This window comes from Lepidochelys kempii, chromosome 6 (assembly GCF_965140285.1).
Source record: "Lepidochelys kempii isolate rLepKem1 chromosome 6, rLepKem1.hap1, whole genome shotgun sequence".
NCBI classification, from domain to species: domain Eukaryota; kingdom Metazoa; phylum Chordata; order Testudines; family Cheloniidae; genus Lepidochelys; species Lepidochelys kempii.
The window spans coordinates 518,773-532,151 of NC_136385.1; the positions used below are offsets into that span (position 1 = coordinate 518,773).

The window sequence follows — 13,379 nt, forward strand, 5'->3', positions numbered from 1 at the left end:
TTTTAACCCCCCACGGGAAATAATTCCCAGCCCCCTGCTTTTCCAGAGAACCCCCAAACCAGGGTGAATCTGAACCCCATGGCCCAGTGCCCCCTGGCTCCCCGGGGCCTGTTTTGTAGCGATTCGGATGCATGAGAAGCCAATAAACTGATGCACGAGAACGGGTCCGTGTGTCTGTCTGCGGGAAGCTGGGCTCTGGCCGCACCCCCCTCTGTCGGGCCCACGCGCCAGGCTGGGCAGGCCAGGGGGTCCCCTGTAACCAGCCCCCATGCCCCCCCTGCGCCGCTGTCCCATGGGTCCCCTCTAGCCCCCTCCTCCAGCCCCCCACAGACCCCATCCCACTGGTCCCCTGTAACCAGCCCCCATGCCCCCCCTGCGCCGCTGTCCCACGGGTCCCCTCTAACCCCCTCCTCCAGCCCCCCACAGACCCCATCCCACTGGTCCCCTGTAATCAGCCCCCTGTACCCCCCCAAAAGATCCCATCCCACTGGTCCCCTGTAACCAGCCCCCATGCCCCCCCTGTGCCGCTGTCCCATGGGTCCCCTCTAGCCCCCTCCTCCAGCCCCCCACAGACCCCATCCCACTGGTCCCCTGTAACCAGCCCCCATGCCCCCCCTGTGTCGCTGTCCCATGGGTCCCCTCTAACCCCCTCCTCCAGCCCCCCACAGACCCCATCCCACTGGTCCCCTGTAATCAGCCCCCCGTACCCCCCAAAAGATCCCATCCCATGGGTCCCCTGTAACCAGCCCCCATGCCCCCCCTGTGCCGCTGTCCCATGGGTCCCCTCTAACCCCCTCCTCCAGCCCCCCACAGACCCCATCCCACTGGTCCCCTGTAATCAGCCCCCCCGTACGCCCCCAAAAGATCCCATCCCACACGTCCCCTGTAACCAGCCCCCCTGCCCTACTCCAGAGAAACCCCCTCCCGGTACTGGGCCAGGGGTCTCCCTACATCCAGCCCCTGCACCCCACGGAGGCCCCATCCAAGTGCCAGGCCCAGGGTTCCCCTATAACCAGTCCTCTCACCCCACCCCAGAGTAGCCATGTCCTGGCCCCAGACCAGGGGTCCCCGTGTACCCAGTGCCCCCCGCCCCCCAGGGCACCACATTCCCCCCGCCCGGTTGAAATGAGAGGCTGGGATTGACGGCCTGCTCTTTATTGTAGCGGGGACCCCTCCCCACAGTGGGGTCAGTTACCCCCTGAACCCCGGGGGGCAGGGTCGAGGCCCAGCGGAGTCGAACATCCACCACACACACACGGAGACGCTTACGCAGGGGAAGCGGCCGTCTGCTGGGGGGCAGGGGGCACGGGCCTGGGCTCCCCTGGGTGGGGGCAGATGAGGAATGACACCCCCCCCCTCGCTGGGGGCAGTGAGGCATCCGCACTCAGGGGAGAGCAGAAGGGGCAAAAAAACATGGCCACCCTCACGCCAAGCTGGGGGGCACAAAGCCTTGTGGGAAGGGAAAGGAGCCATGGGGGATCTGGAAAGGGGACCCCTCCCCCATAGTTATCCCCCCCATGGAGTGATTGCCCCAGGGCAAAGCATCATGGGAACAGGAGGAGGAACCAATATGGCTTCTGCAGGAGTGCAAAGCATGATGGGCAATGGATCAGGAGCCTTGTGAATAACCCCAAACACTCAGGCTCACAGCACTGTGGGCAATCGGGGGGCTCAGGTATAAATACAGTCACCGCCCAAACAAGCGCAAAGCACCATGGGAAGCCAAGGGGGCTGGACTAGCCACAGCCCACAGGCCGCCATGCATTGTGGGAAACAAGGGGAGGCCAAAGGGACACCCCCACACAATCAATGCCTTGGGCGCACTGCAGAGCACGGGGGGAACCCCGGAGGCCCCAAAGCGTCGTGGGGGAGGGGGGCGCAGGCTACGCTCTTGGCATGACTTTCACACCCCCTGCAAAGCATTGTGGGAAACACGTCACGCCCGCGCCACAGGCACCCAGCACTGATTGGTGGGTTGCTAACCAATCGAGGGGAGCTTCACCCGGGGGGGGGCTGGTCCCAAGGGGGGGGAAGGTGTCTCTGCCCCCCTCCCCCCCCACTACTTCTTCTTGGCCCGCTCGGCCGCGTCCAGGGCGGCCATATTGCAGGAGGCAGAGACGAGCTGCACGAGGCTGATGAGGGACTTGAGGGCGGCGAGGGGGGTGGAGACCCAGAGGATGAGACGGAAAAGACCCAGGCGTCCGGGGAGCACTGAGGGGGGAGGGGAGAGAGTTACACAAACACACACACATGGACGCCAGGCGGTGCCCCTCACTCCCGACCCGCAGTCCCCCCAGCCCCCCCCCCCCCCCCCCGAGCTCTGCCGGTGCCCCTCACTCCCAACCTGCAGCCCCCCCCAGCCCTGCCGGTGCCCCTCACTCCCGACCCGCAGCCCCCCCCCAGCCCAGCCCTGCCCCCCCCCCAGCCCTGCCGGTGCCCCTCACTCCTGACCCGCAGCCCCACCGCCAGCCCAGCCCTGCCCCCCACCCCCGAGCTCTGCCGGTGCCCCTCACTCCCGACCCACAGCCCCCTGCCAGCCCAGCCCTGCCGGTGCCCCTCACTCCCGACCCACAGCCCCGATGCACCCACCTGCAGGTCCCTCAGTGAAGTGCAGGAGGTACAACATGCAGTAGAAGAGCTCGTTCCCTGCACACAGGGTGAAGAGGACAGGCTGGGAACGGGAGGAAGCAGAGTCAGAGTGACCTGTGGAACTCCCTGCTTCAGGATTGTACGGACAGCCCCATGGGGCAGAGCAGGGACAGGAGGAGAATTCAAGGTGCTGGGTAAGTTGGCGAAGCATTGTGGGACATGGGGGCAGGCCGGGGGGGTGTCTCTGGCATAAATATGGCTGCCTCTGAATGCCCCCCCCCCCCAACAGCTATCTCCTCCCAGAGCTTGAGCGGGAGGACAAAGCATTATGGGAAAGGGAGGCAGCCCCCCCCACCCAAGGCGGGCACCCTGCATGCTGCAAAGCATTGTGGGAAACATCGAGCAGCAAGACCAGACAGCCGCGCCTGGTGGGCTTGTAGAGAAGTGGGGCCCCGTGACCCAGGAGTTGAGATGCACCCACAGGACTCGGGGGGGGGTCAGGGCAGTGGGGGGCTGTGGGGTGAGGGGCCCGGGGGTGTCACTCACCCGGGAGGTGTAATACACCCGCAGTGCCGGGTTCCCTGTCAGGTCGATGCTCTTGTGACTGTCACTGCCCTGAACCACGGAGCTGGGGAGAGACGGGGACATCAGCGGGGGTGGGAGCCAAACCCCCGCCCGCAGGCTGCCCCGGGCCCTGCCCACCTGTGCAGATGCAGCCAGTGGCTGGCGACGTCCAGGCTCATGCCAAGCTGGTAGAGGAGGGCGCGGGGCGGGTCCAGCAGCGCCAGGTTCACCAGCAGGCACATGGTGGCGCAGCGATCGGTCAGCATGTCCAGCATGGCGCCGAACCGGGTCCCTGCCGCCATGGGGGGAGGGGTCAGAGAGGGAGCCCGCCCCCCCGAGCCCCCCCGCCCCCCCGAGCCCCCCCCGCCCGTGGGGCCCTACCTTGGTTGAGGGCGCGGGCCGCGTGGCCGTCAAACGCGTCCAGCAGGCCGCTGAGCAGGTAGGAGGCGGCAGCCGGGCCGGGGTCGCTCGGCATGAAATAAAAGGCGAGGAAGAGGAGAAGGATCCGGGCGTAGCCTGCAGCGGGCAACAGAGCCATGGTGCTCCTCAGTCCCGACCCGCAGCCCCTCGGCCGGGGCTCCTGCCCCACGCCGCTCCCAACCCACGGGGGAGATGCAGACTCCTCCGGGCCGGGGGGCCATTGGGAGCATCTGGTGTGAGCCCCCAAATCACCCTGGAGCAGACCCGAGAACCCCCAGCTGGGCTGAGCCATCGCCAGTACTGGGGATTCCTGTCGGCCTGGAGGGAGCGGTTCTGCCTGGGCCATATTTACAGCCTCTTTCCAGGCCGGGATTGTCCCGCCGCTGAGGCGCGTCAGACCTTTCTCGGCGGGACTGACGAGCCACGAGGTAAGGATCCGTTCCCCACGGAGGTGCTGCCAGGCTGGGCTCCAGTCACCCTGGAGCCTGCTCTGCGTTAAGCTGAACAGCTGGAGCCTCTCCCTCGAGGGCAGGTTTCTGATCCTTTCATCCTTCTCGGGGCTCTTCTCTGACCCCTCCAATGGATCAACCTCCTCCTGGAACTGCAAGCACCAGAGCCGGCCCCGGGATCCCAGCCGTGGCCGCCCCAGAACTGAATCCAGAGGGAAAATCCTCCTGTTTGCACAGCCCAGGATGGCATTGGCCCTTTTGGCCCCAGCATTGCACTGGGCGCTCTTCTGCTGATTAACCCCCGCCCCCGCTTGCTGAGAGTCCCTGCGTCCCAGGACAGAGCCCCCCAGCCTGTAAGTGCAGCCGGCACTCGTCCTGCCCAGGGACCGGCATTTACACTGAGCTGGGATAAAACCAGTGTCTGCTTGTGCCCGTTTACCCAGCCATCCAGCTGGCTCTGGACCAGTGACCTCTGCTCTGCGACACTTCCCACCTCCCACCCCCAATGTTTGGGTCAGCTACAAACTTCACTGGTGAGGATGAGACACCAGGTGAAGCCAGCCAGACAAGGCAATGCTGAGACGCTATTGAGAGTCTGGGACCGCTCTCTTCCCCTCCTTCCTTCCTGGGCTGGGGGAGGACAGGGACTGGTAGGCAGGGAGCTGCATCGCCCTCAGCATGCTCCTGTCCTGATCCAGCCTCATGCTCCAAGGCTGCAGCCTAGCAGGGGTCAGGAAGGAGGGTTTGCCTCCTCCTCATTCCACCACTGGAGCCGGGGCACTGCCCGGCTGGCGAGTCAAGCCCTGAGCCAGTCCCCACGGGGCCAGCCTGGAAAGGTAACCCCAGTGCACTAGAGGCATCGGCTCCAAGGGGCAGAGTTAAACCGCATTAAGCCCCAGCGTGGACGCTCTTGCTCAAAATTAAGTTGGCTTCACTTAATTCACTTGGGAAGCAAAACGGAGTTAAGGGCACCGCAGTGCCAACTGAGGGTGTTCACACTGGGGTTTGATGGGGGTCAGGGCCTCCACTTCTGCTTGACAGTGACAGCGAATTCAGATGGACTCTCCCAGATGGCCCCGTGCAGACAAACCCCGCATCTGAAGGCAGCTGGATGGTGCAAGGGATGCTCTGAGTACAGCAGCGCGTGGGGGGCCCATCTCAGCCCCCATCGGATGGGAGAAACCCAAAGTGGTGGTCGGTAGGCGTAACAGGGACCGGCTGCCTGTGCCTGGCTGCTGGAGAAGGGGCAGCTGGGCACTGCGGGGGGCCCAGTCGAGCTGGATCTGTCCATGCGGGAGGGGATGGTGCAGGGTGGCAGAGTTTGAGCTGGGTGACACACCTTGGCACCCCAATGTTCACGACTGTCATGTAATGAGGACGTGTTTGGTACAAAGTGCACCTTGTGAGGGGTCACTCTAAAGCCTTGATCCGCGAGACCGTCGTGTCTCGTTGGCATGTCTGCATGGTCGTCGTGTGTGAAGTTACAGGTTTGGCTATTTGTGGGAGTTACTGAAACACGTGGGGAGGTTGAAAACACCTACAAGTAGCCTCTCCGGAACAACCTAAAAATGGTTGTTAATGGCTTTCTGAGGAAATGCACCAAAGCACCAGGATTACCCCAGGGACCGTGTGCAATAGACACCTCTCAGAGATAGCTCTGCACAATGGGAGCTGTCTGACCCAGGGCACAGCAAAAGAGCTTTCCAGCAAGTGGGGAAGAAGATAGAAAAAGGGGGAAATGACATCATGTGTCACCCTCCCTCTCTCTACAACTCCACACCTGGAAACACCCGAGGGGCAAGGACTGAACGGGGGAAGGGATGGTCCCAGGCTAAGGGATTTCTAGCCTGTGTATGAAAACCTGGGACACCCAAACTACAAAGACAAGGTAGCTTGTGCCTTAAGAATTTGCCAGCTTGTTTATTGCTCAGGGTGAGAATTTGTTAATTCATCTCCTACCTGTCTAGTGCATTAAACTCAGTTTGCGTTTTTGTTTACTTGCTGGGTGACCTGCTTTGTTCTGTTCGCTCTCACTTATAATATCTTAAAATCTATCCTTTTGTAGCTAATAAACTTATGTCATGTTTTAATCCAAACCAGTATGCGTTTGACTAGGGTGTGTGGGGAAAAATCTCAGCATGGTTACCACAAGTGTGAATGGTCCTCATCCCATTGAGGGTGAGGGGGACTGGGTGTTACACCCATATACTGGCAAGATTTGACCAGAGCAGGATGGTACTGCTCTGGGGTCCTAGGCTGGGAGGCTGCTGGTTAGAGAGTCTGCATGTGGCTGCAGCTGGGTGTGTCCCAACCTGTGCAAATGCTGGTGAAGGTGCAGACTGGGGGGCTTTGCAGCTTGTCACAGCAGCACAGTGCGAGAGGGAGCCCAGGCTGGTGGGTCAGGGGGCTCAGTGGCACCCCAGTTCCAGCTGGCACCCCAGGGGGGAACCCATCATACCAGGGACCTGCCACGAGAGCTCTGGGCCACTGGTTCCTGGGATGGCTCCACCCCCCAGCAGCCAGCTCCGACCTGGCCCCAGGGCAGGGGACAGGGCAGCTCAGGGGGCAGGAAAGGGACTAGGGGCTGTTCCCTGGGGGACACCAACTCTGACCCAGCTCTGAGGATCCCCCCAGCTCCCCTCACTCACCAATGAGGTTCGGCACAAAGAGGAAGATGTTTTCGTCCTTCATCATCTCTGTGGGTGCAGGATGCGCTGCCTCCCACCCCTCAGCCAGCCCTGGGGTCCCCCCCAGCCAATGCACCAGCCCTGGGGTCCCCCCCAGCCAATGCACCAGCCCTGCCCCCCCTCAGCCAGCCCTGGGGTCCCCCCCAGCCAATGCACCAGCCCTGCCCCCCCTCAGCCAGCCCTGGGGTCCCCCCCAGTCAATGCACCAGCCCTGCCCCCCCTCAGCCAGCCCTGGGGTCCCCCCCAGCCAATGCACCAGCCCTGGGGTCCCCCCCAGCCAATGCACCAGCCCTGCCCCCCCTCAGCCAGCCCTGGGGTCCCCCCCAGCCAATGCACCAGCCCTGCCCCCCCTCAGCCAGCCCTGGGGTCCCCCCCAGTCAATGCACCAGCCCTGCCCCCCGCACCAGCCCTGGGGTCCCCCCCAGCCAATGCACCAGCCCTGCCCCCCCTCAGCCAGCCCTGGGGTCCCCCCCAGCCAATGCACCAGCCCTGCCCCCCGCACCAGCCCTGCTGTGGCGCAGAGCGGGAAGAACAAATGGCCGCTGCCCCTTTAAGATCCCCGGGACTCTTACGCCCCACCCCCCACGGCCCTGTTGGGCTGTACCAAGCTGCCCTGGGGGGGGAGGACGGTGGTGGGAACGGGGTTTGCGACGGCGGGGGGATAGTGAGCCCCATTCGGGAGGAACCGTTTCATCTGAGGGGGTTTCACCCTCCTCTTAGGGACGAGGGGGTGTCACACTCCAGCCCCCAGTTGGTTCAGTCCGGGATGGTCCATTCTCCCCCCCTTGCTGTGGCCGGGTGGCGTCACTCAGGTTCAGCCATAGAGCACCTGGCGGGCTGCTGGCTAGAGCGGCCCTACCCTGCCCTCGTCCGGAGAAGGCCGCCATTTTGAATTCGTCGCCACTTCCGGTTCCGGCACGCAAATCATGTGACACCCAGCTACCCAATCGGGGAAGAGATGCATGAAGTGATGCTCGCAAAGAGCTTCCCAGGATCCCCTGGGGCCGGCCTGGCCCGTTTCCCAGAATGCCCCGGGCGCAGCCTGGCCCATTTCCCACAATCCCCCGGGCCCGTCTTGGCCCGTTTCCCAGAATCCCTCAGGGCAGGCCTTGCCCGTTTCCCACAATCCCCCAGGCCCGTCCTGGCCCATTTCCCACAATCCCCAGGGAACAGCCTGGCCTGTTTCCCAGAATGCCCTGGGGCAGGCCAGTCCTGTTTCCCAGAATCCCCCAGGCCCGTCCTGGCACGTTTCCCACAATCCCCCAGGCCTGTCCTGGCCCATTTCCCACAATCCCCAGGGAACAGCCTGGCCTGTTTCCCAGAATGCCCCGGGGCAGGCCAGTCCTGTTTCCCAGAATCCCCCAGGCCTGTCCTGGCCCGTTTCCCACAATCCCCCAGGGCCGGCCTGGCCCATTTCCCAGAATGCCCCGGGCCCGGCCTGGCTGACCTCCCAGGATCCCCTGGGGCGGCTGGCCGAGGCCGGGGCAGCCCGAGGGCGTCGGCAGCCTGGCCAGGGCCCTGGGAGCGGGTCTCCGAGGCCTGCTTCCCCCCACGCTCCACCCCAGCGGCGGCTGCATTTCAGCCGTGGGGGCGGCTGCGGCGGACAGACCGGGCGGGCCCGGGTTTATTACACTCGAGGCCCCTGCCAGGGGGCGCAGGGCAGGACTAGGCGGTGGCCTTGGCCACGGTCTCTGATTGGTCAGTGTTGCTGTCCGACTTCTCGCAGGGGGGCCGGTCCCGACGGGTCACTTTGCTCAGGAATTTGCCGGGCCCCCCTTGGCGAGAGGGGCAGTGGATCAGGGGCTGTGGGGCAGATGGGGGGAAGGGGTGAGAACAGAGAGCCCCCAGAGGGAACTGCCCCCCCCAAACACACACCAAGGCCTGGCCCGCCCACTGCCCACTATCCCCTCCCACTGCCCTCTAGCTCTTCCCACCTTGCTCACAGCCCCACCCACATGCCCTATACCCCTCCCACTTCCCCATTAACCCCGCCCACTTGTGCACTATCCCTGCCCATGGCTGTCTAGCCCCTCCCATGTCCCTTTTAGCCCCTCCCATGGCCCCCCTTGCCCTCTCTCCTCTGGCGGTGTGGGGCTGCGGGGGGTTACCTGGATGGTGCTGAGCTCCTGCTCTGAGACCAGGGGGGACAGACCCTCCAGGCTCCCAGACGGGGAGCGCCGGGGGGAGCGGCGCCGCTGGGTCACAAAGGCCCCCCCCATCTGGTCCTCCAGCCGCACGGCCTCCACCTGGGGGGACACGTCAGCCAGATGGGGCAGCGGGGGGGGGGGGGCAGAACTGGCGGGCAGGTGGGGGCTGAGTCGGGGGAGGAGGTTAGAATCATAGAAGATTAGGGTTAGAAGAGACCTCAGGAGGACATCTAGTCCAACCCCCTGCTCAAAGCAGGACCAACCCCAACTAAATCATCCCAGCCAGGGCGTTGTCAAGCCGGGCCTTAAAAACCTCTAAGGAAGGAGATTCCACCACCTCCCTAGGGAACCCATTGCAGGGCTTCCCCGCCCTCCTAGTGAAATTGTGTTTCCTCATCTCCAACCTAGACCTCCCCCAGGGCAACTAGAGACCATTGCTCCTCGTTCTGTCGTCTGCCACCCCTGAGAACAGCCGAGCTCCATCCTCTTTGGGACCCCCCTTCTTGTAGCTGAAGGCTGCTGTCAAATCCCCCCTCACTCTTCTCTTCCGCAGACTAAACAATCCCAGTTCCCTCAGCCTCTCCTCATAACTCATGTGTTCCAGTCCCCTAATCATTTTTGTTGCCCTTCGCTGGACTCCTTCCAATTTTTCCACATCCTTCTTGTAGTGGGGGCCCAAAACTGGACACAGTACTCCAGATGAGGCCTCACCAATGTCGAATAGAGGGGGACGATCACGTCCCTCGATCTGCTGGCAATGCCCCTACTTATACAGCCCAAAATGCCATTGGCCTTCTTGGCAACAAGGGCACACTGCTGACTCATATCCAGCTTCTCGTCCACTGTCACCCCTAGGTCCTTTTCCGCAGAACTGCTGCCTAGCCATTCGGTCCCTAGTCTGTAGCGGTGCATTGGGTTCTTCCGTCCTCAGTGCAGGACCCTGCACTTATCCTTGTTGAACCTCATCAGATTTCTTTTGGCCCAATCCTCTAATTTGTCTAGGTACTTCTGTATCCTATCCCTCCCCTCCAGCGTATCTACCACTCCTCCCAGTTTAGGGTCATCTGCAAACTTGCTGAGGGTGTGATCCACACCATCCTCCAGATCATTTATGAAGATATTGAACAAAACCGGCCCCAGGACCGACCCTTGGGGCACTCCACTTGATACCGGCTGCCAACTAGACATGGAGCCATTGATCACTACCCGTTGAGCCCGACAATCTAGCCAACTTTCTGTCCACCTTATAGTCCATTCATCCAGCCCATACTTCCTTAACTTGCTGGCAAGAATACTGTGGGAGACCGTGTCAAAAGCTTTGCTAAAGTCCAGGAACAACATGTCCACCACTTTCCCCTCATCCACAGAGCCAGTTATCTCGTCATAGAAGGCGATTAGATTAGTCAGGCACGACTTGCCCTTGGTGAATCCATGCTGACTGCTCCTGATCACTTTCCTCTCCTCTAAGTGCTTCAGAACTGATTCCTTGAGGACCTGCTCCATGATTTTTCCAGGGACTGAGGTGAGGCTGACTGGCCTGTAGTTCCCAGGATCCTCCTGCTTCCCTTATGGGGGTGAGGAACATAGCATGGGAACTAGGGGTGCGGCTCTCAGCCCCCGCAAAAAAAGTGTCCCAGTGCCATGGGGCGGGGGGGGGGGTGAAGGCTGGTACCTGTCTGTGGCGGGAGGGGTCACGTCCTCGGACCTGCAGTGACCTCCCCTCCTCCTCCTCCGGGCTGTCCTCGTCCTGCACCCAGAGGAGACAGTGAGGGGCATGGACAGCTGCACCCAGGACCCCCCATCGCCCCTCCCCTGCACCTGGGACACCCTCCCCTCCCCCATCGCCCCTCCTCTGCACCCGGGACACCCTCCCCTCCCCCATCTACCCCTCCCCTGCACCCAGGACACCATCCCCTCCCCCATCGCCCCCTCTCCTGCATCCGGGACACCCTCCCCTCCCCCATCTCCACCTCCCCTGCACCCGGGACCTCTCCTCTCCCCCATCACCCCCTCCCCTGCACCCAGGACCCCTCCTCTCCCCCATCACCCCCTCCCCCATTTCCCCTCCCCTGCACCCGGGACCCCCTTCCCTCCCCCATCGCCCTTCCACAGGACCCTCCTTCCCTTCAGCATTACCCCCTCTCCTGCCCCCATGGACCTTGGGACCTACTCCCCTCCCCTGCACCCCGGGAACCCCTGTCCTCCCCATTGATCCCCCTGCCCCCCACGATCTCCTCCCCCATCACCTGCATGACCAGACCCCTCCTCTCCCCCATGGACCCCATCAGTCACTCACCATCTCCCTGACATAGGGGCATCCCTGGGGCCCGGACTCCTGGGTCCTGCACAGGGTGCAGTCATGGGCGCAGTCTGAACTGGAAGGAATGGGGGTGTGATGGGGGGAGGGAGGGATGGAGGGGTTCCCCCTACCCGAGCACCCCCTACTCCCTGCTCCTCGCACTCACAGGGTGTGGCAGTCCGGGCAGGGTGCCTGCTGGCTCTGGGGGGACCCTGTGCTCTGGAAGACGGGGTGCAGCAGGGCTGGAATGAAAAAGGGGGGAGCCTGAAGGGGGATGTGGTTGTGGGGGTGGAAGGGGCAAGGAGGTGGGGTTAGGGGGTGGGAAGCTAGAGGGCGGGACCCCTGGGGGCGGTGGGGGGTTGGGAGGATGGTGGGTTGAGGGGAGCCTCCTGGGGAGAGGGGAGTAGTGTCTGGGTGGGGGCTGGTGAGGGGCAGTGGGGGTGGGGGGCTCTGGATAGTGAGGGGACAGCGGGTGGGGAGCTTTGGGGAGTGGGGGACAGCGGGGGTGGGGGGATCCGGGGAGTGGGGGACAGTGGGTGGCTCTGGGGGGGCTCACTGCTCTCGGCCCGGCGCAGTGTCGCTTTGAACTCCTCGTAGGCCAGGGGGGGCCGGGCCAGGCACCGGAAGAGCCCCTGATAGTCCGACTGTGGCAGGGACCCCAGCAGCCCATCTCCCAGGCATCGGGCCTGCAGGTAGCTCTGCTTGGAGAGAGACAGCACCTCCCCTGCCTGGGCCAGCACCTGCCCCGCATGGAAACAGGCCAGCTGGGGGGAAGGGGGGTGGTCAGAGCCTTTAGGCAGCGCTCTACATCCCCCCCAGACACCCACCCAATGGAACCCCCTAGGGACACCGCGAGCACATCCCCTATAGACCCCCCCGGAAATACCTATAGACCCCTCTGTACATCCCCCCAGACACCAACACAGCCATATACCTCTATATAGACACCCCTAAAGCCGCTCCCTAGAGATCACCTATAGACACGGCTCCATAGAAACACAGACACCCCCCTATAGCCCCCAAGACACCTTCAAAAGCAGCCCAAACGCACCCCCAGTGGAACCCCCCCCCATGGACAGGCCTAGATCTCCCAACCCCAGACACCCCCTAACTGCCACCATTACCCTCCCCCCATCAGCTCCTAGTCCCTGAGGTTGGGCTGGGGAATGGGACCCAGGCATCCGGGCAGGTACCTGGGCAGATTTGTAGGCCTCTCCGGCCCTGTGCACCAGCCGGGCGGTGTTGGCCAAGGTGCTCACCAGCAACTCGGCCCTCTCTGCTGTCATGGTCAGGGGGGTCCCCTGGGGGGCGCAGGGGGGAGGGGACTGGTGGGGGTCACAGGCTGTGCCCTGCTCCATGGCTCCTACAGCCAATAACCTGGGGGAGAGAGAGAGAGAGATGGGGGGTCTGGGGGAGTGGACGGGGGGGCAGGCCCTGGGTGGGATGGGGATCTGTGGCAGGAAGGATGGGGGATATGATGGAGGGTCCCAATACAGGTGGTGGGGGAGAGCCAGGACACACAGGGCTGGGACGGGGGAAGGGAGCTCTGGGGGGCAGGGCGGGAGGAGGGGCGGGGGAACGGGGCTCTGGGGGAGCGGGGGAACGGGGTTCGGGGAGGCGGGGGAAGGGGGCTCGGGGGGGCGCGGGGAGGGAGGAGGGGCGGGGGAAGGGGGTTCAGGGGGGCGGGAGGGGGACGGGGGAAGGGGGCTCGGGGCGGGAGGGGGTGGGGGAAGGGGGCGCGGGGGGGCGCGGGGAGGGAGGAGGGGCGGGGGAAGGGGGTTCAGGGGGGCGGGAGGGGGTGGGGGAAGGGGGTTCAGGGGGGCGGGAGGGGGACGGGGGAAGGGGGCTCGGGGCGGGAGGGGGTGGGGGAAGGGGGCGCGGGGGGGCGCGGGGAGGGAGGAGGGGCGGGGGAAGGGGGCGGGGGGGGCGGGGGCTCGCGGGACGCAGGGTCTGGGGGAAGGGGCCCTGTGGGGGCCAGGACCCCGGCAGGATCGGGTCCGTACCCGCCCTTCGCCGCCCTTCCGGGGATGCGGCACAAGCTGGTACCCAACGGCCAGGGGAGGCTGTTGCTATGGCAACTCTCGGGGCGGGGGAGAGCTGGAGGCTGGTTGCTAGGAGACGGGGCTCCAGTCCTTGCAGCTGCTGGGCGGGGTCACAGGGTTCCCAGCTGCAGCCTTCTGAATTATTAATTAATTGATGCAAACGTAACCCACTAATTAACATC

General features: G+C 64.0%; 2 protein-coding genes across 3 annotated transcripts; both read right to left on the reverse strand.

The window, feature by feature from the left end:
• Nucleotides 1-1,139: 1,139 nt before the first annotated feature.
• Nucleotides 1,140-6,809, reverse strand: CDIPT (CDP-diacylglycerol--inositol 3-phosphatidyltransferase). Of its 2 annotated transcripts, none has more exons than XM_073346440.2 (6): nt 6,671-6,809; nt 3,535-4,224; nt 3,292-3,445; nt 3,136-3,217; nt 2,590-2,671; nt 1,140-2,211 (listed from the first exon to the last, which is right to left on the reverse strand). In XM_073346440.2, exons 1-6 carry the CDS (start codon nt 6,714-6,716, stop codon nt 2,060-2,062), a joined length of 1,206 nt encoding a protein of 401 aa, XP_073202541.1. In that variant the 5' UTR covers nt 6,717-6,809; the 3' UTR covers nt 1,140-2,059. The 2 variants fall into 2 exon arrangements, with proteins under 2 accessions (XP_073202541.1, XP_073202542.1); XM_073346441.2 differs by having other exon boundaries at nt 3,535-3,669; nt 6,671-6,806.
• Nucleotides 6,810-7,188: 379 nt separating this feature from the next.
• Nucleotides 7,189-13,218, reverse strand: LOC140913706 (uncharacterized). The gene is made up of 8 exons (XM_073350506.2): nt 13,159-13,218; nt 12,349-12,532; nt 11,712-11,919; nt 11,322-11,397; nt 11,153-11,231; nt 10,529-10,603; nt 8,818-8,955; nt 7,189-8,512 (listed from the first exon to the last, which is right to left on the reverse strand). The coding sequence occupies exons 2-8, from the start codon at nt 12,511-12,513 to the stop codon at nt 8,375-8,377; spliced, it is 879 nt and encodes a 292-aa protein (XP_073206607.1). The 5' UTR covers nt 12,514-12,532; nt 13,159-13,218; the 3' UTR covers nt 7,189-8,374.
• Nucleotides 13,219-13,379: the final 161 nt, after the last annotated feature.